The sequence below is a fragment of the Thalassophryne amazonica genome, chromosome 8 (genome assembly GCF_902500255.1).
Source record: "Thalassophryne amazonica chromosome 8, fThaAma1.1, whole genome shotgun sequence".
NCBI classification, from domain to species: Eukaryota; Metazoa; Chordata; class Actinopteri; order Batrachoidiformes; family Batrachoididae; genus Thalassophryne; species Thalassophryne amazonica.
The window spans coordinates 69,992,354-70,016,989 of record NC_047110.1 but is presented as its reverse complement, the minus strand read 5'-3'; the positions used below and the strand labels follow the sequence as shown (position 1 = coordinate 70,016,989).

At 41.2% G+C, this 24,636-nt stretch overlaps 2 protein-coding genes across 13 annotated transcripts in view; both read right to left on the bottom strand.

Annotated features, from left to right (window-relative positions):
• Positions 1 to 28: 28 nt before the first annotated feature.
• lmf2a (lipase maturation factor 2a) lies at positions 29 to 17,708 on the bottom strand. Its single transcript, XM_034176604.1, has 14 exons — positions 17,555 to 17,708; positions 14,901 to 15,154; positions 14,798 to 14,826; positions 14,427 to 14,620; positions 14,123 to 14,301; positions 10,900 to 11,035; positions 8,653 to 8,781; positions 8,453 to 8,558; positions 8,284 to 8,380; positions 7,514 to 7,696; positions 5,074 to 5,242; positions 2,527 to 2,638; positions 1,055 to 1,163; positions 29 to 931 (listed from the first exon to the last, which is right to left on the bottom strand). Exons 1-14 carry the CDS (start codon positions 17,646 to 17,648, stop codon positions 539 to 541), a joined length of 2,184 nt encoding a protein of 727 aa, XP_034032495.1. The 5' UTR covers positions 17,649 to 17,708; the 3' UTR covers positions 29 to 538.
• A 1,672-nt stretch (positions 17,709 to 19,380) lies between these two features.
• The window catches only part of c2cd5 (C2 calcium dependent domain containing 5), a 56,217-nt gene continuing 50,961 nt past the window's right edge, over positions 19,381 to 24,636 (bottom strand). For all 12 annotated transcript variants that reach the window (XM_034176593.1, XM_034176596.1, XM_034176599.1 and 9 more), the window contains 3 exons: positions 21,794 to 21,987; positions 21,537 to 21,683; positions 19,381 to 21,422 (listed from right to left, as the gene is read on the bottom strand). In XM_034176593.1, the coding sequence (XP_034032484.1) occupies positions 21,297 to 21,422; positions 21,537 to 21,683; positions 21,794 to 21,987 (467 nt within the window). In that variant the 3' untranslated portion in view covers positions 19,381 to 21,296. The remainder of the gene's footprint in view (positions 21,423 to 21,536; positions 21,684 to 21,793; positions 21,988 to 24,636) is intronic.

Below are 24,636 nucleotides of genomic sequence, written 5' to 3'. Positions count from 1 at the left end.
CTTAGTGGTCCTAAAATGATGCTCCAAATTAAATAAAAAAAATTCAATTTTATTTCATGATATTTCAATTATACAAATATTTCAAACTGATGTGTGTGTGATGTGTCATTTCTAATAATACATATGAAAAAAATGTGTAAAAAGTGCAAAGTTGTTTTAACTAATTTACGTCAATGAGAAACAAATGCAGTGGCAAAAATGTCCATCTCTCTCACACACGCTACTACTCAAGATAAACATATGAAGGGAAGCTCATAGACACGAGGGGGGGAAAAAACCCCATAACTGCCTCATACAGTTAGTTGTACCCCCCTCTCTACTTCGACTGGCTGTGACTTGGTTGTTTACTGGATTCCACTGCACATCAAAACCAGGTTTTAATGTGGTCAAAATGTGATGATATGAAGCCACTTTTGGCTGCCAGTGTGGACAACTGAACAACATGCTGCAGCAAAGCGTGAGTGAGAGAGTGAACAAATGGAATTATAATAAAAACCCTCTTTAGCAGCATATCAGAAAATTGATTGTCTACATCTATTCAATCTTTCTGCGGCTCATCATTCTCCTCTTGCATCTCATGCTCTTCATCACTACCAGTGTCTTTGTCTCCTTCACCCTCCTGGGCCTCATCTTCAATCTCCTCTTTCTCCTCCTGCTGTTTTTCTGAAGGCTCAACTTTCTCTGATGAGCCATCTGGTCCGTTTTCTGTGGAATCGCTAACAGTCAAAGGAGCATTATGTGCTGCTTGGGTCCTTGGTTTTTCCCTTTTTGCACTCTTGCTTCGAAATATTTGGAACAGACAGAAGGTGGTGCTACAGGCTATGAGGGTCCAGAGTAGCATGGGGGCAGGAACACCCCTGACCTGGGAGCGCACCCACCTCACGGCCTGCGCCACCATGTTCTTAGACAAACGACGTGGAGGATATCGGTCCTGGAGACAAAGCAACGTTAAGGAGATTAAACCTAAAACAGACACACTCTCCACACCCCCCCCAAAACTCTGTTTCTGAGAGGCAGGATTTTACAGCAACAACAAAAGCAATAACTGATTTACCTTTAGTCCAAACTGGGTCAGCATGTTCTCCAGGAAGGAGTTCCCCATTTGGACAACGGGATAGAATTCCCCATCATACACCCTCCGCCACCAACGCTGTGGATATGAGCTGCAAAAAAAAAAAAAAAAAAAAAAAAACACCCAAAATATCAACATCTTCAAGCTAGCTCAGCAACCGCTATGCTAACATAGTATTTAGTCATCAAATACAACCAAGCACTTAGAATGATCAGAAGATTATGCTGCATGAGCAGTTCACATTTTTCAGTTTACTTTTTCCTGCCATCGACCAGTGTTTAAAACAGTCAACAGGCCAAGAAATACCATCTTAAAACAGGATACCTTTGTGGTCACTGTACATTACATATCTACATTTGTCCCTCTGTGTTAACTCATGCTAATGTTCATCAATTAATCATACTTCTTGTGCCTTTGGGTCAACACTCATTTCATGGTTAAAATAAATCCCTGAATGTCTGTTTAGGGATCAAAGGGTTGGTCGTAACAGGCAGAGTAAGTGCCGCCAACATGGCAACACCAAGACCAAGACTTTTTTTGGCTTCAAACAGCTCTTCCTCAAACTTCTACACGTAATAAATACCCCATAATTACAATATGAAAAAAGTTTTTTTTGTTGTTTTTTTTAGATAATAGCGACCACACTGGTTGCTATTCACACTCCCATCCATTAGATGGCAGTGTTCTATGCATTTTGACTGGGGGGAGGGGGGTGACTGAAAGAGACTAATTTTTCCCATAATGCCTTTTGGCGCGTGTATCTGTTAACGCACAAATCTTCAGAATTAGGGCATTACTTTAATTAGGGCATTACTAAAAGATATGTGCAATATTTTCACTTTGTAAAAATGACAGTTACCGTTAATGTCGATAAACTGTCCGGAATTAGTTGTTTATAAATGAAACCATGAGGGAAAAGTGCTTTGCTTTTCATGTGTCCTGCCCACTGTCTGTGTGTCGTTCCATGTAGAAAGTAAATGGCACTTTTTGTTTCACAATACCAGCTAGCCGCCACCTTCTGTGGGGGAGGACTGAGCTCACAGTGGCTTTTATTGCGTGTTTTGCAACCGTCAGATGATGTTGCAAAAGACGCAACAGACAGGAACTAACATGTATGATGTTAGTTTCTATGTATGATGTACAATTGTTTTTGATTAAGTTTTACTCACTATGCCAGCAAAAAAAAAGTTAGCAGACTGAAAGTTAGCAGAACTAAAGCGGAAGCTAATTGGTTTACTAATGATTTTCAAAATTAACTGAAAAGCTAATCCCCTAACAAAAAATTTGCTACACTAAGTGGCGGTTAGCAGAACTGTGCCCACCACTGCAAATGACTACATTGACTTTCTTCTGCAGCAGCTGTTGGTCGAGCCAGCTTCACTTCCACCCTTAAAAGGAACCATGATCTAATTTTTCAATATTAATAAACAAACATATAAAGAAGAAGCACTGACCCATCAGCCTTTGGTTGAGTGAACCAGTATCTGTAGCGGTGAGCCCGGAGATAGACTGGAGGTTGCTGGTGGAATGGATACCGAGATACATCCGTCTGGATCAGTTCTATCACTAGAGGAAACACAGTACCAAGCTGTCAGTGTTCCACTTATTTTTAAAGAAAGACGAACATCAAAGCGACATCCTCGACCCTCTTTAAAGGGTCGAGGATGTCGCTTGCACACTGACTGTCGAGTAAACACACTGACTTTTGTAGAACAAATGCATATTTTTCCTCCCAGACTTGTGCGCCACTCATCTATCTTAAATTATTTGTTCCACAAACACAAAAAAGACAATAAAAAAAGACAAGAAATTTGCCACACATTGTTCCTTTTCTGCAGTGCATCCAAAAAGTATTCACAGCGCTTCACTTTTTTCCACATTTTGTTATGACATAGCCTTATTCCAAAATGGAGTAAATTAATTTTTTTCCCCTCAAAATTCTACTTACAACACCCCATAATAACATGAAAAAAGGTTTTTTGAAATTTTTTAAAATTTATTAAAACAATAAAAAACTAAGAAACCACATGTACAAAACTATACACACCCTTTGCTCAATACATTGCCGACGCACCTTTGGCAGTAATTACAGACTCAAGTCTTCTTGAATATGATGCCACAAGCTTGGTGCATCCATCTTTGGCCAGTTTTGCCCTCCGGACTCGCTGCCTCAGCTGAGCAAGCAGTATTCTGCAGGACGGAACACACCCCTCACAGCACCTTTTTTCTTTGCATCCATCCGGCAGGTGTTATAGGGCCTTCAAAGTCCACACCACAAGGCTAAAACACAGCTTCTTTATTAGAGCCGTTACAGAACTGAACAGACATGCCCAAGCTCCAGTCAGAACAATTGCATTATTCTAATTAGAACAGGGGGGGGGGTGCAATATTAGTTTTTAACTATTTTTAACTTTTAGGTATATTTATTAAAAAAAATTTTAAGCTATTTAAGGGTTTATTTTTAATTAAAGCTGGGTATTTTAAACGTTAATGGGGAAATCTCTCCAGAGATGTTCAATCGGATTCAGGTCTGGGCTCTGACTGGGCCACTCAAGGACATTCACAGAGTTGTCTTGAAGCCACTCCTTTGATATCTTGGCTGTGTGCCGAGGGTCATTGTGCAGCAGAAGATGAGGCCTCATCCCAGTCTGAGGTCAAGAGTGCTCTGGAGCAGATTTTCATCCAGGATATCTGTACATTGCTGCATTCATTTTTGCCACTGAAAAACATCCCCACAGCATGATACTGCCACCACGTTTCACTGTAGGGATGATGCCTGGTTTCCTCCAAACATGACACCTATCATTCACGCCAAAGAGTTCAATCTTTGTCTCATCAGACCAGAGAATTTTGTTTTTCATGGTCTGAGAGTCCTTCAGGTGCCTTTGGCAAACTCCAGGTGGGCTGCCATGAGCCTTTAACTAAGGACTGGCTTCCGTTTGGCCACTCTACCATACAGGTCTCATTGGTGGATTGCTGGAGAGATTGTTGTCCTTCTGGATGGTTCTCCTTTCTCCACAGAGGAATGCTGGAGCTCTGACAGAATGACCATCGGGTTCTTGGTCACCTCCCTGACTAAGGCCCTTCTCTTCAATCGCTGAGTTTATACGAGTGGCCAGCTCTATTAAGAGACCTGGTGGATCCAAACTTCTTCCATTTACGGAAGATGGAGGCCACTGGGCTCATTGGGACCTTCAAAGCAGCAGAAATGTTTCTGTACTCTTCCCCAGATTTTTGCCTCGAGACAATCCTGTCTTGGAGGTCTACAGACAATTCCTTTGACTTCATGTTTGGTTTGTGCTCTGATGTGCACTGTCAACTGTGGGACCTTATATGCAGACAGGTATGTTCGTTTCCAAATCATGTCCAATCAAATGAATTTACCCCAGGTGGACTCCAATTAAGCTATAAAAACATCTCAAGAATGATCAGTGGAAACAGGATGCACCTGAGCTCAATTTTGAGCTTCATGGCAAAGCCTGTGAATACTTATGTACATGTGATTTCTCAGTTGTTTTTTTAATCAATTTGCAAAAATCTAAAACATTTTTCACATTGTCATTATGGGGTATTATGTATAGAATTTAGAGGACAAAAAATGTATTTCATCCATTTTGGAAGAAGGCTTTAACATAACAAAATGTAGAAAAGTGAAGAATTTAATACTTTGTAGATGCACTGTACAGCAGCTATTCCCAAACTTGAGAATGTTGTGCCCCACAATCAAATCAACAACCTCTCACAATCCACCTACAGCACCCACACATGGAGACTCACTGATCTTCATTGTTCCTGTCTGATCACATTGGTGAGTATGCTTTTAAGACCTGATCGGACTGTCTGAGCTTGCTCAGATGACACGTGCCACTGCTCATGGAATGGATCTGAACTATGGGAAACAGTTGTTCATCACCATCACCTGAGATCCATTTCTAAATTTCAGCAATGACTTGAACCTATTTGTGTCAGTAGTGAATCACACTCTGTAAAAGTGAGCATACCGTCTCTCTTGCCCTGTAGGAGCCTGTGGATGAGGCTGGTGAACCACGGAGCCTGTGTGTGATCCCCGAGTGCAGCAAACCACATCTGCCAATCCAACCGCGGCTGGTGGGGCGTCACCACCGGAGGAGACGCAGTTAGATTGCCTGGTTTGTACATAAAATCAATCTCCTAGAAGACACCAATAAAACACAGTGCAAGTCATTTTCAGTACAGTACACGACAGTCTCACCACACACACAAAAAAGTACATTCTTGCAGATCCTCCCTTTATCAATTGGGGAGCAGATCCAACATGGATACTTTTCTTAAAAATATATCATATTTCATATACAAATTTCAGAGTTGTCATGGATATCTTGGTAACTCCTTTCAAGAGTCCACTTCTCATATAATGAGTTGGTTTTTGAGAACTACCAACTCCATCTCTGACTTGTTGAAAGTAAGGAATAACTAGGAGTCCTATACAGACTCTCAAGCTTAGTGGTGCCAGTGCTCATCCCAGAATACTGTAGCACTAATACCCTATTCCACAGAACGCTGTTAGGTAGGTGAGCAAGTCAGGTACATTTTGAAGCATCACAGTAAGTCCTTGATCCATCTTTGGTCAATCTTGAACAAAGATGGTACGATGCATACAAAAAGTATTCACAGCGCTTCACTTTTTGCTCTTTTCTTATCTTACAGCCTTATTCCAAAATGGATGAAACTAATTTTTTCCACTCACAATTCTACACACAATACCCCATAGTTTTCATGATGTCATTATGGGGAGTTGGGAATAGAATTTTGAGGGAAAAAATAAATTTACTCCATTTTGGAATAAGGCTGTAACATAACAAAATGTGGAAAAAGGGAAGCGCTGTGAGTACTTTCCGGGTGCATGGCATATGCAGTAGTCATCATCATCAACAGCACCAGCTTTGAAATCAGGGTGAAATTTTCGAGATGTTCAAAAATTTTATCCCAATTCAACAAATCGGCATCATTACGCAGTCACTTCCGGACATTCATACTGTGGAATCTGCCAGGCATCTGTTAATCTGGATATCTATTTGGTTTCCAAACACCAGCTGTCCTTCAAGGCTGCTGGGATAAAATCCTCCCCCCAAAGAACACTCCTGATAGCCTCGCTCCTCGTCTCCCCCGCCTCCTTGTCTTCCCCTGCCTCCCTCCCTTCCCAGTCCTGAGATGTTGACTGTGGGACCTTGACTCTGGTGGACTGATTCAGGACTGGGATTCCCCCCCCCCAGGATGGACAGATAAGGCCTGATGGCGCCTCAAGGGCGGCCTTTCCGGGCTGTCTCTCTGGACACATCCAAGTCTTGGCTGTTGTCTGTTGTGTTTTTTTGTTTTTGTTATGACTGTTTTTCTGTGCTATGGGCTTTTTTTTGCTCTCCAGTGGTGCTGCAGGAGTTCAACGCAGCAGCAATGGAGGTTTTTCTTTTCACAATTCTTTCCTTGTGTGTGCTTTTATGTGTTCATGTACTGGACCGGCTTATGTATGTTGTTGTTTGTTAAGTGTGCCATGAGGCCGGTCAAGGTTTGCTCAGCCCTGCTCATGACCTAGGGCAGGGATATACATCTGGAGCTGGTCCCCGGGCGCCAAAAAGGCGACCTCTGCTCCTAACTGGCAATTAGGATGGGTAAAATGCAGTAAACACATTTCACTGTGCAGGGAACATGTTCCTATGTGCATATGACAAACGTCTTTTGAATCCTTTGAATCCTTGAATCCATAGTCTTAACAGCTCCAATTATATTCAAACATCTTTAAACGGAGTAGTACTACTGAGTACAGGCTGAAACTTGTTTGTGTTCCATCGGGGTAAAAAATCTGAAGCAAAAGCAGTGTTTGTTGCAGTTCTGCCTGAGAATGCAGCCGGGTGCAGTTTTATTTTAGTTTGAGGGAGTTGCCAGGTATGTGCTTTATAAGCCAGCCAGTTGCCATATGTGCACTTTATAAGCCACCCTGATAGGATGCATGCCAGAGTAAGCAATTTCATCCCTTTTTTGCACTCTCTGGATGGGGGGGGGGGGGGGGGGGGGGGGGGCTAAGAGAATGGTGCCCTGTGGAATAGGAGTGGAACTAGGTACAAATCTATGGCGCCCTCTTGGGGGGATACCAGTATATTGCAGGTTGCTTCCACAGACAAGTACTATACCCATTTACAGACACACACAGGTTGTGTGACTGGGAAATTAGCCCAGGCCTACATATTGGTAGCCCAAATTTTATTCAAATGAGCTAGCTGCTGTTTCTCAAGAAAACTAGTTCTGAAAGTGATGATTTACTGTGAATGCCTCAAACCACACCAATAACTGTGTCACATGGAGGTGTTATGGTTGTATATTTAACCGCACTACGTGAAAGCCTTTTGTTTTGTTGTTCAGTAAGTTTGGACATTTTTAAAATATGCTGATAATGACTTTTCTGCTCACCGTCCATGTGACTCCATCATTGCTTCCCTCAATAACAACTTCTGGCCGTCCACCAACACCGGTCATTCTCCTGAACAGGCCATACGAGTTGACCAGTTGGTACTGATCCACCAACGCATAGGCCTGACGCACTCCTGGCCACAAACGGGAATGAGAGTCGTACTCTATATAGGTGAACGGCACCTGGAATTACAGTAACAACAATCAGCACTCAGAAGAGAAAAGTGATCACAGGTATGTGTGGATTAACCACAAAATAACATTCCAATGGAAACCAGGGCGGTCCCTGTTTGAGGAGTTTTCAAATTGGGTCTACAAGTCTTTGTGAAAGAAATCTTTATGATGTCATAAGGTAGGTTCTCGAAATACCGAAAGACAAAAAGGATTCAACCTGAAAACTTAATCAACTCTTTCCTGATGCAGGAACCATCTCTGTTCAAACCTATTCTTTATTTTCTAATATCATGTAAACAGGCTGGGCCAGTCGCATTAATTTGTCCTACTCTGTTGTTTAACAGAGGAAACGTAGGGGTGAATAAATAATAGTGACAATTGCAGTTGAAAAGAATATCAAAAGGCGATAATCCTGTACATGCAGTGCCTGTAGAAGTGCTAAATACTTGGTCTTCTAAATAAAACAATTTTTAAATAAATAAATTATTTTATGACAAATCAAAATAAAATTCAAGCTATCTGAAAACAAATCACTATCATGCCATTTAATCTCAAAGTGAAAACATTTCCCTAAACCTATATCCAACAGTACCCACCAGGCTGATAGTGAACATTGCAGCAGTGGCAGCAGCAAAGAAAGTCCACTGGACAGTTCCCCAAAGTCTTTGCAGGAATCCAGACACACACGCCCACCTAAAAACACAGTTATTGTTTTGCTGCTGTTTACAGAAATAAACCCCATCACACAGAAACACAGAGTCACACCTGAACATTGCTGTGACCACTTCCCAAGTGAGAGAGAGGACCCCAATCCAGACACAAGGCAGAGTGACAGTCTTCAGAAACTGGTTAAACTGATGGTATGTGATCACTGCAAGGTCAAAAAGTATTAACTGAAGAGAGAGAGAGAAAAAAAAAAAAAAAAAAAAGAAAGAATGCAAATAATTTACTGCACACATCCACACCTGTCGTGGAGAAGACACCTTTGATTTTTATGTCTACTTGCAGGTCAAAACATAAAGTAGTTCCAAAGATCATGAGAGACCAGACGACCAGCTCCAGCAGGTAACACAGCCACAACCTCAGCCTGGAGTCTGAGCAGACAGAAAGAGCGGTTATATAAATAATGATACAAAAAAAAAACAAAAACAAAAAAAACAACCTTGTCTAGTTTTGGCAGTTATCAGACATTAAATTCAGATCCTGTTCCACACACACACACACACACGGAGCCCTGAGCATGGTCGTGTCAACAGCAGAGAAGGATACACAGACGCCACTCCTTCCTGAGGATACATCTGTTTATTTCTTTTTGGCTGCTAGAGTTCAAGGTCTCAACAGCACATCGACACCACCTCATCTGAATTGAAATTATGCCTGAACATATAAAACTCTGGTATTTGGTGACAGGTGAGCGTGTCATGCATGCATGTCTGTATCATCAGGTGCAACTATGTAATGTGTGCACGCACCTGTACATAATCCCACACAGACCACATCGCAAACGCATTACAAGGCACACACTGCGCTTTTGTAGGAACCTGAGGTAATCATATTCTAGCAGGCAAGGACAGATACAGGCAGCGAGCCAGCTGGCTGTCTGTGCTGCCTTGGGGGTTAACGTGGGAATAGTGTGCAGCATACCAGAAATTTTTTCAACATTCCAAAAACTCTGAGATAGTCCTGCATCTCGTGTGATACAGGGATCAAAGCAACAACAACAAAAAAAAAAATCTTCTGACTGAATTTTTTTAGTCAAATCATAAGCTGTTCATAATCTACCTTTTTTATAGAAACCCTTTTGTGACTGCATCCTGGAGTTTAAAGTAAAACAAGGTGGAGACAAGCTAAGAAAACAACAAATTGTTCTCCTGCTCAAAACAATTATATTTCCTTCACTAACCATTTGATGTTCTTTTGTAATGCAGCATCATATTATAGAAAGGCTTAACCTTCACATTATTTAAATACTTTAGGATAAACACATTTTAAGGAGACAGCTTTTCTACAACTTTTACTTAATACCAATTCAAATTTCAGGCCTGTAGCCAGGATGTGAAATGGCGGGGTTCCTTTTTTGGTGAAAGTGGAGCTTTGTTGGCAGGGGGTCTGAGGACAACTGAAGGTCCCCAGAAAATTTGGGGTTTTTGATGTCCAGGGATGCATTCTGGAGGGTTTTTTGGTGACCATTTTCTCACCCAATCACACCCAATTTAGCTGTACTGCTTAGTGTGTGTTGTATTTGTATTTTCTTTGGACACATTTTCACCTTTTCTTTGCCTTTAACCAAAATTGATATGACAACCTTCATGTTTGTTTGATAAGATTACTAACCACAAGAACTGTAATCATTTTCAGATTTTTGGCTCCCCCCATCTTAACTGACCTAACTTTAAAGCTAGAACCCCAAACAGACCAAGTAGTGCCCAAGCTTAGACATTAGTACATTAAAAGATATTGCTTCACATCCTACTTTAGTTATGCAGAACCGTTAAATTAACTAAACTTATTTTTAACTAAACTTAGCCCAGAACTATAGTAAAACTTAGGCCCAGAGTAAAACTGCCTTAAACATTTTAGTTGTTAAAATAATAATACATTATTAGTAGTAGGGGTACGAGGAAAAATGTCTTCAAAAATGGACCTTTAATCAAGGAGTGTTGTGGAGGGCACCGCCCAACCACCCACCACCACACTCTCTTTCTGTCTGGATTCACCCATGGTTTGTCGTCTCTGAGCAGGAACAATCAAAAATGTGTATTTATGTAGAAAGTGCAACCTGATTGAAAGGTAAAAAGGTTTTATCAGAGCATTTTATGTCATGCCGTCCTCAAAGAGATTTTAGGTGTATTTTGGGGAAAAGGGATGCTGGAAATTTTTGTATCTTGCATCCAGCCTTGATTTTGTGTCAGGATCGCGTCAGCGCGAACGCTACCTTTTGGCACCCCGACTAACAGAAAGCCATCATAGCAATGGAAAACTTTAACCCCTATGTGATGTCATTGCAATACTGAGTATTATGAGCTGCACTCAACTTGCAGTTGTTCTCATCAGGTTAATCTTTTACAGACCAAGGCCGTTTTAATCCCACATGTGAGAAGAGCTTTAGAAACATACTTCCCCACATTTCTACACATTATAACGGGAATAGTTAGTTTTACACTTTTTACTGTATATAGCAACACAGCATGTCTAAGCAGCATTGATCGTACCGTCATTTGTCTTTTCTGCCTTGCGCAGCCAAAACTCGATGTGTTGATCATCCAGTAGAGATAGACAGAGGGTCAGTGTCAGCAGGTTGAAGAAGTTGTAGTTACCAGTCAAAATAATAAGAACTTGCAGTAGCACCTACAAGAAGATGAGTAACAAATCAATGTAAAACATACTGAGGCAGCAATTCGACCTAGACTGGATAAACAGATTTTATGAAGCACAATATTTGACACAGAAAATAAATGGCAGACTCAAGCGCACACGGAAGCAGGATTTTAATAACAATTGTGCATTTAAGAATTGTCATGTCAGAAATGCAAGTTAACTTGGAGCTACTGTCTAACAAGGGCAATACTTCCCCGAACCTGCTTTGCCGATGCCAACTTCAAACTTGTGCAAGGCCTTAACAAGGTCTAATCCACAATAGCATGTTTGATCATGATCCTTGTGGAGGTCTCACATACACTAGAGTTCAGAGACTCAACCCCCGAATGCCAAAATCAGAACCGAAATACAGCCAATGTCGAATTTAACAAGCATCTCCACCATCAAGACGTCACATACACTTTGATCACAGGGACGTGTGAAAAGAGTCAGATACACATGGAGCCAAGCTGTTCCTAGAGCTCCTCTGCCTCCAGCGACACAGTGAAAAACACTGGCACCACTCAAGGTTCAGTAATTCCCCCAAAACTGATGGTTGACAAAGGGAGAACAAACCCTAAACCCAGTCTTATAGAAGGAGCAGACAGACCCTGTTGTTGTGTCTACACCAGTGGTCTCACACATTCCACGAAAGGGTGCAGGTTTTTACCACAGCCACAGACTCCACCCACTGCTTTCACTGATTAACACCACTCTGAGGAGAGGGAAGGAGACCATCAACTATTGAGAAGATCAGTATGAATGAAAACCTGCACTTGTTTGAGACCACTGGTCAAGTCTCACAGACATTATTCAACTTGGTAAAAAGTATGCAACAGTGCACCCTAGTGGCATGAAACCGTATAGAAACTGAAATCAGTAACCACAAATAGTAAATAATATGAACAGCAACAAGTTATCAGTCCTCCAAAAACAATACACAACAATCATATTATTTTTTTCCTTTCTGAAACATAGCAGTGTGGTTATCTTGCCACAGATATAAGGCTGTGGACCAAAACCAACTGTCTTACTGTGTACGATCTTGTTCTTTTGTTCACACTTAACAGAACATTGCTTGCCTCAACCATGTTGTATCACAATCCAAATGGGAAATGATCCCACCTGCATTTATTTTACTGCACTTTCTTATTTTTCTGCCTCAGTTTGTTGTCGAATCATTTACAAATGATGCAAAATGCTGCTGCGAAACCACTTAGAAGGTCCTCGAAGTTTGTTTCTCTACTTCAGCCCCCAGACTTCAACGGAAGATTCTGGTGACTTCGTTCAGAACTCTGAAGGGTGGGACACCTCTGTATTTTACTGAACACTTACATTTCTATGTCATAGGCAGGTGTCGGAGGGGTTCCATCCAGAGACTGCTGATGGTTCCTCACTCCAGGAAGAAAGCCAACGGACACACAGTGTTTTTAAAATTGTGGCCCAGAAATTGTGAAACACTCTCCTACTAAATGTAAGCTCTGTGGAAATTGTGGAAACTTTAAAAAGAAGCTTAAGGCCTGTGTATTTAGTTTTATTTCTTTTCATTGTGTTTTAACTGACCTATTAATTCTAAATTCTGTAAAAATTCTAAAATCAAAATCAGAACGTGAACAGCTATGCTGATAAAGTTAAATCACTTGAATAAGTAACTGAAAAATTATTTGCGATTCCCATTTTATGGCTCCCCACCATTGTTACAGCTCAGTGAACGGTCACTGATAGTAGATCTATTGTCTGCAAATACTACATAGACACCCCAAATACTTCTAATTCTGCACTGACATATTGGCATTACATGAAAATTCAGCCACTACTGGCTGTGAGAGCACCAACCGCACATCATAACATATGTAGGGAGGGGTGTTATTTCAAAAAATTTGGAAATCTATAAATGTTTGCATGGAATATGGAAATATACACGGATTAAACCATAGCAGGATAAATTTTGGGTCATTGGGTCCAAAAACCCATATGGACAGAGCCAGTGAAGATATCGGGTTCAAAAATCGCCAAAAATGTCATATCTTGAGAACCGTTGCACCTAGAGACTTGAAATTGGGCTCCAAATGTTGCTTGACCCCAAGTTTATATTCAACTTCTATAGTAACAGTAAACCTATCTGGTGTCTTTTAAGAGTAATTGACAAAAACCTAATTTCAGTACTTATATCACAATCAATTGTAACAAACAAAATCTATAGTTTTTATTTCAGGAACATCAGATGAGTATAATCATCACATGTAAAGAATGACATGGCCACAATGAACTAATTATAAGTAACAGAGGTGGTTTTGTACGTCAACAGCACATATACGACACACGCATTACTTGAAATTTTCAAATGCTCCATCCATATGGGTTTTTGGAACCAAATGACCCAAAATTTATCCTGCTATGGTTTATTCCATGTATATTTCCATATTCCATGCAAACATTTATAGATTTCCAAATTTTTTGAAATAACACCCCTCCCTACTATATGCACCATCAATGAATGAAAATTTAAGGATGTCGCTTTCTCTTGCACAGAGCTTCATTCTTTTCCACTAGGGGTGGACCATATAATTGGGAATAAAGAGTCAGTCGACATAATTTTGCAGTAGGATATGGATTTTGTCTATACTGGCTAACCGGTAGAGCAGGCTTCAATGTCAGCAGCTCTTGGTAACAAATCATTTGGAAAATGTGCACATTCATGCCACTTCGTTCTGCAAAGAAGAAGAAAAAGAGCAGCGTGAATTCTGGCAAAAAGGTGGAAAGCCCATTGTATGGATATAGTTTGCAATTTAACAAGTCAGTGAGCAGAAAGTAATATGAAAACAGGTGGAGAGACAGCAGTTACAATCTTAGGAAGGCAAAAGAATGCATCCACCACAAATGTCATATAAATCATCAAATGAAGACGGGAATTTAAAAAAAAAGTAGCTCTAAAAATCAGGTCACTTTGTGTAGTTTGATAAAATTAGGGATAAGAAGTGCTTTGGTAAACCAGAGAAGTAGTCGCCCAAAGCAGTCAGAAACAATTTTCTTACTCCTCAGCAGAGCATAATTACAAGAAATGAGTAAGATACACACCTGCATGTAAAAAGCCCCGAGGCGGAGCCTTCGCAGAGGGCTGAAGAAAAGCAAAGGCACGGGAATCTCAATAACAAAGGTTGCCACCACACCCAACTTCTGCAACCACACTGGCAACTGGTGGGCAAACCAGGCCAGCGGGGTGGGGATACACTGGGTCTCATAGTGGTACGTCAAAGCTGTTTAACACACAGTGAGAGAGCCACTTAGAAAGAAAGGAAAAAATGCATGTGCACAGTTTAGTAGGAAATTAAAATAAATGAAGCCCCAGAATGTTGCAATCAAATGCTTAACACCCCCATACCTGTAAGACCCCACCAAGTGGGGCAACGTGATGTGAGTTTCACCACTCCTGAGGCAAACATGAGCCTGAAGAGCAGCCAGCGGATTAACCAGAAGGTCATGCGATCATGCTTCCTGACCTCTCGTGACCCCCTGATTAATGTCAGTGGAGCAACAAGGATGCAGAGGAAGCCGGTCTCAAGAAGCAGGTTGTCCCTGGAGAGTGTAACAGCACATGCAGAGCGTTCTCATCCTAGTCACTAAACACTGATGTCAGAAGTAAGCATTACTGTGATGACACCAACAGTACAGTGAGGATGACAAACAAAACCTCATCCCCACACCTGCTTTCCATAGAACAAGAGTGCTAACTAAAAACTAAAGGACACTCACCACTGGAAGTAGAGAAACACTTGTCCCACCTGAAACAGAAAGTGAGGGTAAAGTCAGTAACAGTTGCTGCTGTCATAGTAGCAACAGCACAAAGCAAATTCACCTGGTACAAGGACAGGTACAACACCCAGAGGCACAAGAACACCACTGCATCTCGGAGAGCTGCCACCAGTGTGGCAGCGATGCTCAGCGCGGCTCCGATGAGGCACAGCAGCTCTATGGCGGTGTGCGTGTCCAGGCCCAGCTTAGGTGCAAGCCACAGCAGCGTGGGCGAGGACAGCAGCTGCTCTCCTAGAGGCTTACCGCTGTATCGCAGCTGCCACCGTGCAGGTAGCAGGCCCTCATTACCATAGAGACCTGGAAAGAGACAGTTTTTAGCCTTACTACAAAATGGCCATGTCTACTTCAAAAGGCAAATGTATTTTTAAACACTTGCTTTATCAACACCGCCAGTTATAACACAACTGAAGTCCAGCCGACTATAAATCACTGCAAAATAAGGGTGTAATAATAAGCATTTTCAGCATTTTGGGCGCACGGGAGCTGATGGGAAGGCATCAAGACAAACAAATGCACGTGCTTCACGGCAGACGCGTAATCAATGTAATATCGCTCACTACTGCGTGCAGTAAATGGCATTTCTCACCAAAACTAAGCATAATACATGTTATAGAGTGGGTGACCTAGTAGATGCCTGCCCCACTTGTGATGAGGAAGCACCAGCTGTACAATGTCCCACAAACCTGTGTGTTTAGAGTGAAGTCAGATGATATACGAGGGCTGTCAATAAAGTATAGGTCCTTTTTATTTTTTTCAAAAACTATATGGATTTCATTCATATGTTTTTACGTCAGACATGCTTGAACCCTCGTGCGCATGCGTGAGTTTTTCCACGCCTGTCGGTGACGTCATTCGCCTGTGAGCACTCCTTGTGGGAGGAGTCATCCAGCCCCTCGTCGAAATTCCTTTGTCTGAGAAGTTGCTGAGAGACTGGCGCTTTGTTTGATCCAAATTTTTTCTAAACCTGTGAGACACATCGAAGTGGACACGGTTCGAAAAATTAAGCTGGTTTTCAGTGAAAATTTTAACGGCTGATGAGAGATTTTGAGGTGATACTGTCGCTTTAAGGACTTCCCACGCAGTGGGATGTTGTGCAGCGGTCCCAGGCGCCGTCGTCAGCCTGTTTCAAACTGAAAACCTCCACATTTCAGGCTCTATTGATCCAGGACGTCGTGAGAGAACAGAGAAGTTTCAGAAGAAGTCGGTTTCAGCATTTTATCCGGACATTCCACTGTTAAAGGAGATTTTTTTTAATGAAAGACGTGCGGACGGGTCCGCGCGTCGGAACGCAGCCGGCGCGGTGCGGCGGCACAGGAAAAACACCTCCGTGTTGATAACCATTTGTAAAATCCAGGCGGCTTTTGATGGCTTTCAGTGGAGTGAGTATCTGAGAAATTGTTTAACAGTTGGGCATGTTCCAACTTGTCCTTAAGGCTTCCAACAGAGGTGTTTTTCCTGTAGCGGAGCGTCGCGGTGGCTGCGAGCCGACGCTGCAATCTGTCCGCACGTCTTTCATTAAAAAAAATCTCCTTTAACAGTGGAACATCCGGATAAAATGCTGAAACCGACTTCTTCTGAAACTTCTCTGTTCTCTCACGACGTCCTGGATCAATAGAGCCTGAAATGTGGAGGTTTTAAGCTTGAAACAGGCTGATGACGCTGCCTGAGAGCGCAGCGCGACGTCTTGCACCGTGAAAAGTCCTTAAAGCGACAGAATCACCTCAAAATCTCTCATCAGCTGTTAAAATTTTCACCGAAAACCAGCTTAATTTTTCGAACCGTGTCCACTTCGATGTGCCTCACAGGTTTAGAAAAAATTTTGATCAAACAAAGCGCCAGTCTCTCAGCAACTTCTCAGACAAAGGAATTCCGACGAGGGGCTGGACGACTCCTCCCACAAAGAGTGCTCACAGGCGAATGACGTCACCGACAGGCGTGGAAAAACTCACGCATGCGCACGAGGGTTCAAGCATGTCTGACGTAAAAACATATGAATGAAATCCATATAGTTTTTGAAAAAAAATAAAAAGGACCTATACTTTATTGACAGACCTCGTATGTACTGACTCAAGCACTGACAGCTGCGCACATGGCTTTGATTGTCCCGATAGCCGCCAACTGGAAACGCGTGCTGCGCACGTCTACTGGTGATGCTGAGCTCGCTTATAGTGCACCCCCCGGGGGTCAAAACTAAACTGAGAGCAGGCCAAATATGGCCAAGGCCTTGTTAAGTACATGTTGCCCCTCCAAAGCAGTGAGCAAAGAATGTAAGACAATATAAGAACTGAATCTGAAAACATATGTTGAAAAACAAATATCCGTTTTCTGGGGGTGACTGAATTTTTTTTGGGGGGGGGGGGGGTTGTAACCCCCAGAGGCTGGATCCGCCTGTGATTAGCATATCAACGTTGTTAAACCACTTGGAAGAAAAAAAAAAAAAAAAAAAAAAAATTTATATCAAACTTGTAGCTGCTTATCCTTCTCATTTATAAACACTGCGTTCCAGAAATTTCATTTAACAGATGGGCATCTTGGCATTAGCTTAGCAGCAAGCTGGTTTAACTGTGTTAGCAGCAGTTAGTTACTAAAGTTAGCCCGCAGGCAGCACAAAAGGCGGATGGAAGTTTAATGCTAAGGAGCTAAACACCTACTCGTAATGAATTAATTTTTCTAGCTTCCATACAGACAAAGTCTCACCTGGAACTTGGACGTAGAGGGAAACAAAAGCACACATGTAAATAACCGACATACACCAGAGGAACATACGCCGCGGCAGGACAATGTCCCCCATGTTTGCACTAAACCGCAAGCGGAGACCTGCTGCTGCCTGCCCGAAAAATCCGACCCGGAGACACGTCACGTAGCAATGGAAAGCTACTTCACCTGGACGGCCTCTAGGAGGCGCTGCAACGACTTTCATGTTATGCTGCATTCACGTTACATCGGTAAACATTATGTTGCGTTTATTGGCACTTTTCGTTGTGGTTGTCCCCATGTCCCAAGAAAAATTAAAGAAACCTACAGGTCACCTATTTATATGTATTTGAACGTTTGGAACTTTTTATGTTGTTTATAGTTTATCTTTATCTAAAGGTTATTGAGCGAGTTGTACATAATGTTAAATTTTTTTTTAATCACAACCTAATCATTTAATCAAGTTTCCTTAGGTCACCTTATCCCACTGACACCTGTTTATTGCTTCTGCTTAATCATATAAAAGCTGAATGTGATGAAGGTAATTATACTAGCATGGTCATGTTGGACCTACAAAAAAAACAAAAAAACATTTGATACTGTTACACCATCACAATGGAGTTGAAACAACACAATCAAGATGTGTCACACAGCTTCATGAAGTGGCACAGAGGATTTCCTTCCAAAGACATCAAATTCCAGCCGTAGTTTATCACAAGACATGTGGGAGACTTGAGCCAAGACTTTATCTGGGTTCTTGTCTTAAAACTAGGAAGCCATGACCGAGTTACAACAGATAAAAGCTGCACTACTGCAGTTTCTTCAGTGACAACCAGAGAAGCCTGTCACTACTTCAGAGTTGTCATGGATGCCTTGGTGGCTTTCCTCACTAGTCTAGTCAGAGTCACATTTTGAGAACTTTCTACTCCACACTGATTTACCATGCTATTTGCATTTAAGTGATTTGTACTTATAATAATCCTTATTTATTCAAGTACTTGTGGATATTGAAAATGAAAGGACGGTGCATAAAACTGCTGCAAGTCCTTAATGGTTAATGTGATATTTTTGTTTAACCCACTGACTTAAAGCTGAACCTTTACATGACATACACAACTTGAGTCATTTCAACTCCACTGTGGTGAAGACAAAAATACAAAGCTGCAGCTTTGTCCAAATACATATGCATCTGACTGTATCACCACGATGGTAATAATGAAAAGCTAGTTACCTCTTTCAGTCCACAGAGGGAAATTATATTGTGGCCTGTAAATGTTTGTGTAATAAAGCTATGGAGCTTTATGATGTCATAAAATTGTTCTTGGAATCCCACACGAAAGAGAATCCAAATGTAAGCAAATTTTCCTGACCCAAAAGGACATAACATTATTTTAATCAAAATTATCTTCTACTTCAAGTTATCATGTACACAAGATGAAGAGCAGCTGCATTGATCCCACCCACACATTGTTTGACAATAGTAAGAAAAAAAAAAAGCTTGTTATAACATTAAAGACGGGTTATTACACACAAAATGTTGTAGTGCTAAGAAAATTGGAATTTTTGGAAAGACAAAGATGTTAGCCCTCGAATTCAACCAAGACACTGGCTGCTGCCATGGCATTTTATATATTCACAATTGGAGATCATCCGATGTAACATGGGTTCGGCATTTAAGATCCACAAGTTCTTTATTGGCCTTGTTGGATTTTAAGTGGTCACATATCTTCAACCATATTTATGTGATGCCATCACCCCACAACACCAGGGTTATCTGATCTTTGACTTTCATTACTGTTACAGATAATAAATGGACCAAAGGTGTCAAATACAATTTTAGTTTAGTTTATTGTGCAAGACGCATCACACAAGCACAATCATGGAAACAACAAATAGGTCTACATGCTGCTAGTCAGAGAGCAAAATCTGCCTAATATATACATTCAAGTTTTACAAAAATATGAAATTATGCACAAATTCCAGACCATAAAACCATATGAACATACTGCTACTCTGAAGCAGTAAGTCTCAACATCAATTCATTGCACAGACAAAATAAGTCTAACAAATTTATTGTTACAAAAATATGATTTTAAAGACATGCAATTTTTAGGCACCTACAAATGATGCTTAAATACCACTGCAGGAATTACGTATACTACCAGCGAAAACTTTGGACACACTTTCCAATGTAGGGAGGTGGTCAGATCAGTAGCAGGACATCACTAAAGCCAAAGTAACAGCGACAGAGTTTGGCATATGGCCGTTAAATTTTACAAAAAAATAAGCATCAACAGAAAGTGATCCAAAAGCTTTAAGTGAATACTCAGATTCTTCAGTTCACACAACCTTGTAGACAAATGTCTGATTTCATTCACAGTGATCTCAAACAAATGAGTCAGGGGGAATCTGCAACATTACATGGCAAAGTCTGCATGTCTATACAATTATTACTCATCACACACCTACTGCTCAATGCAGATGTGACTTAAAGGGATTTAAAAAGTTCTTTAATTTCACCTGTTTAAGATTAAAAACAAAATTCATAATTTGTAAGAGTTTTAATGAATAAAACTGCCAGATATCACAGAAGGGCAATCATGTACAATCAAAAGCCCATACTGCAGGTTTCAACTGATTAGCATTCTTTTAGATGGAGAGCTCAAAAAAAAAAAAAAAAATTACTTGCTCAAACAGAACAAAAACTTACATCTCACTGGCCGTCCATGCAAGTCCAATGTCAAAGGTTTTCTTTGACATGGTTATTATTACTACAAAAATGTGTATATCAGTAATCTTCCCGTTAATTCTGCAAAGGTAGAGACAAGACAGCAATCTGCAACATTATGTGACATGTGAAGCAGTTTTGACAACATACGCAATAATGTGAAAAATACTGTGAGTGGAATCAGGATGACATCCCAATTCAGACATGCTAAAACTGACCGCCAACATCAGAGCATATTTTGCAGGATGACAACTTCAAAGATCGGTCATGGTTGTTAAAAAACTATTTCATTTAAATTTTTTATCTTAAAGCTACTGTCTGTAGGACTTAGCATCATCTAGCGCTGATGGTGCAGATTACATCACACCCTTGCCCATCACGATATTGTTTCCCTTCTGGTCAGGCAGTAATGAAAGGCTCATTCTAAGCTCATGAAAACACACCAATTCATTGTTACAGGTAATTTATAGACTAATGAACAGACTTATGAATGTTATATTCAATTTCTATTAAGAAGTGCTGCTAAATCCTACACACTGTAGCTGTAAAGAGCACATGCAGTGTTGACCTTTACATGACTGTTGTGACTGGCACACGTTTTCTGGAAACTGCCTGAAATGTTACTCAAGCCCAAACACAGGGGGATGGCCAATATTCATTTTTAGTAAACTAAGGCAGCCCTAATATGGGCACTTTAGTATGTGCAAAAGATAAGAGATGAGGGAGTAGCATGGCTGAATGTTCACCCATGAAAAAGTTTTGACAGATTCTCAACAGGTCCAATCCCAGCAAATTCTGCAAAAATGCTCTGAACACAGAAGATTTATCTATGTCCTGCACTCTTCATACACTCTTTGTTCTTGATTTTGTGTGTGCACTCATAAGTACTTGCTCTTTATGGACTTGTGTTCTAACCTTTGGAATATCTGCAGAGTTTAAAGGTGTACATACGCTGTAAATTACTCATATTTGGACGGCTAGAGTTGTGCAGATTGAGTGAGGGTCTGTGTTTCATTGTCATGTAGTCCCGTCTATTCCACTGCTGCACGTCTGGCCGATGTTTGTCGTTGAGGACATAAAGTCTTGATCAGTATCTCTGACACAGATGACAGCATCACCACTTACATTAATGAGACACTGAGCCTAGAAAAGGAACACAGACAGCAGATGAAACTACAAGGACACCAATATCTACCAGATCACAGTCCTCCTGTTGTGACTTGTGTAAATGGAAGGCAACAGGTAATAAATGTATACCTGGTTCTTGTTTGGATTTTCCATGAACACACATTCTTTCATGTTGTAGGACACTACCGCATTGCCACCCAGAGCTGCTACATGGGCTCGAACCATTGCAAACACCTCTGCTATGAAAGTATGGAGGAACCCGCTGACACCACCTTCCTGCAGAGGACGAGCATACACATTCCATATGGAAAGGGATGTTGTCACCTTGCCCAAGTTCATTCTTGGGCTTTTGTATGTGGAATCTTTTGCAGTTATGCTGCTCGTACCTCCCGTAATGAAGATGTCTCTCTGATAAAGAACATGTTGATGATCCCGAGGTACTTAATGATGCGTGTCCCAGGAAGGAAGGAAAGTGGTGTCATCTTCACCACTGGGACAGAACTGCCTCCGAATGAACGGTTGGAGCGCAACGAGCGAGAGCGTCCCTCTGGTAGTGGACTGGAATGCTCCAATGATGAGACTGCTCATGCAGACAGTGCAGGGTGCAAAAGATGAAAATTAATCAAGGGGAAGGAGAAACAGGGGTTAGAATGGGTAAATCAGATAAAGCTTAAAAAACCAAGATAAAAAAAAAAACAGATGTAAAAGCAAAAGCGAGAAGAAATATGTACATACAATGCAATTTGGTAAGTATATGTATAGTTCAAGAGAAACAAGTAAGTGTGCATTTACATTCAAGTCTGATGTTTGTGCATGCGGCAAAGGCATAGCAAAAGGAAAACTTGGAAAGCATGCCACGTCATGCATTTGTGGTTGAACAGAGAAGACAGATAGGCAGTGTCTGCAGACAGACAGACCTGGACACAGCTGTGATTACATATGTGAAAACACAGTATTTGAAGTACAGTGAAGTACACTGTCTGCATTTGTGAAAGAGACTGAGAAATGGCAACAGAGACAGCTATGAGCTGAGCACATGTGCATGAGCCAGAGTGTGAAAGGCACCCCCACCATACTTACTGCATGTTACTACAAATTTATCTGATGAGGCTTACATCCACCAAACCAGGAGCCTTCTGGTCTACTGAAGATCCATAAGCCTGTAGTTTACTTACTCAACACAAAATGCTAAACAGGATATGTCCTCTTTCTGTTGTGTTCTTCACCCCAATGTTCAATTGTCTTCAACACTCAAAGTTGTAGAATTCACAGATGAAATATTTTCACTTTTGTGCAATCGTTCAAAAACTGGATTCAAATCAGATATTGTTCAGTTAAATGATACTATACGAAACCCAGTAAAGGTCACCGCATTTTGTTTTAATCTGAAGTAAGTGCAAGCATGTTTCAATATAATTGGAATTTTTGCAATACCCCATGGATTTGATAGTGAGGCATAACATTCTTAAATTTGGGAATAAAGTTTGAGATTTTTGCAAATTTATTAAGAATAAAAAAACTAAGAATTCACATGTACATAAGTATTCACAGCCATGGTCATGAAGCTCAAAATTGAGGTCAGGTGCATCCTGTTTCCATTGATCATCCTTGAGATCTTTCTAAAGCTTAACTGGAGTCCACCTGGGATAAATTAAGTTGATTAGACATGATTTGGAAAAACACACACCTGTCTACATATAAGGTCCCACACTTGACAGTGCATGTCAGAGCACAAACCAAGAATGAAGTCAAAGGAATTGTCTGTAGACCTCCGAGACAGGATTGGCTCAAGACACAAATCTGGGAAGGATACAGAAACATTTCTGCTGCTTTGAAGGTCCCAATGAGCACAGTGGCCTCCATCATCTGTAAATGGAGAAGGTTTGGATCCACCAGGACTCTTCCTAGAGCTGGCCACCCATATAAACTCAGCGATCGGGGAGAAGGACCTTAGTCAGGGAGGTGACCAAGAACACAATGATCACTCTGTCAGAGCTCCAGCATTCCTCTGTGGAGAAGAGAACCTTCCAGAAGGACAACCATCTCTGCAGCAATCTACCAATCAGGCCTGTATGGTAGAGTGGCGAGACGGAAACCACTCCCTAGTAAAGGGCACATGGCAGTCCAACTGGAGTTTACAAAAGGCACATGAAGGCCTCTCAGACCATGAGAAACAAAGCTCTCTGGTCTGATGAGACAAAGATTGAACTCTTTGGCGTGAACGACAGGTGTCATGTTTGGAGGAAACCAGGTACCAATCCTACAGTGAAGCATGGTGGTGGCAGCATCATGCTGTGGGGATGCTTTTCAGTGACAGAAATGAATACAGCAATGTACAGACATCCTGGATGAAAATCTGCTCCAGAGCGCTCTTGACCTCACACTGGGGTGAGGCCTCATCTTTCAGCAGGACAATGACCCTCAGCACACAGCCAAGATATAAAAGGAGTGGCTTCAGGACAGCTCTGTAAATGTCCTTGAGTGGTCCAGTCAGAGCCCAGACCTGAATCCGATTGAACATATCTGAAAATGGCTGTGCACTGATGCTCCCAATCCAACCTGATGGAGCTTGAGAGGTGCTGCAAAGAGGAATGGACAAAACTGCCCAAAGATAGGTGCACCAAAGTTTGTGGCATCATATTCAAGAAGACGCATCATATTCAAGAAGACTTGAGGCTGTAATTGCTCCCAAAGGTGCATCAACAAGGTATTGAGGAAAGGGTGTGAATACCTATGTACATGTGTTAGGGTTTTTTTCTGATTATTTTTAATAAATTAGCAAAAAAAAAAAAAAAAAAAAAAAAAATCAATTTTTTCATGTTGTCATTACCAGGTGTTGTGAGCAAAATTTTGAGGGGAAAATATTTTATTTACTCCATTTTGGAATAAGGCTGTAACATAAATAAATGTGCAAAAAGAGAAGCGCTGTGAGTACTTTCTGGATGCACTGTTCTTTTTCATGACTTTGACCATTTTAAGAATGTACTGTCTTTCGGTCCCACCCAGTACTGCAAATGTCCTCCCGGCTCTGGGGTTCAAATTTCCTCTCTTGCACAGCACGGATTTTCCAAAAAAATGAACTGAAATGTTGCTGAAAAATGTACTAATTCAATCGTATTTCAAGCTTATAGTCTCATACTTTTGTTTTATTTTGCAATTTCAACCAAATAATGAAATAAATATATTTCTCATTTTCTTCACATCTCTGCTGCAAATGGCAGAGACATCA

Coding starts and splice junctions, on each gene's coding strand:
- lmf2a (XM_034176604.1), bottom strand. CDS start 17,648: ATGGGGGACATTGTCCTGCCGCGGCGTATGTTCCTCTGGTGTATGTCG. Junction 8,559..8,652: donor AGGTGTCTTCTCCACGACAG/GTGTGGATGTGT, acceptor TTGACCTTGCAG/TGATCACATACCATCAGTTT. Junction 2,639..5,073: donor CCTACAGGGCAAGAGAGACG/GTATGCTCACTT, acceptor TGTTTCCTCTAG/TGATAGAACTGATCCAGACG.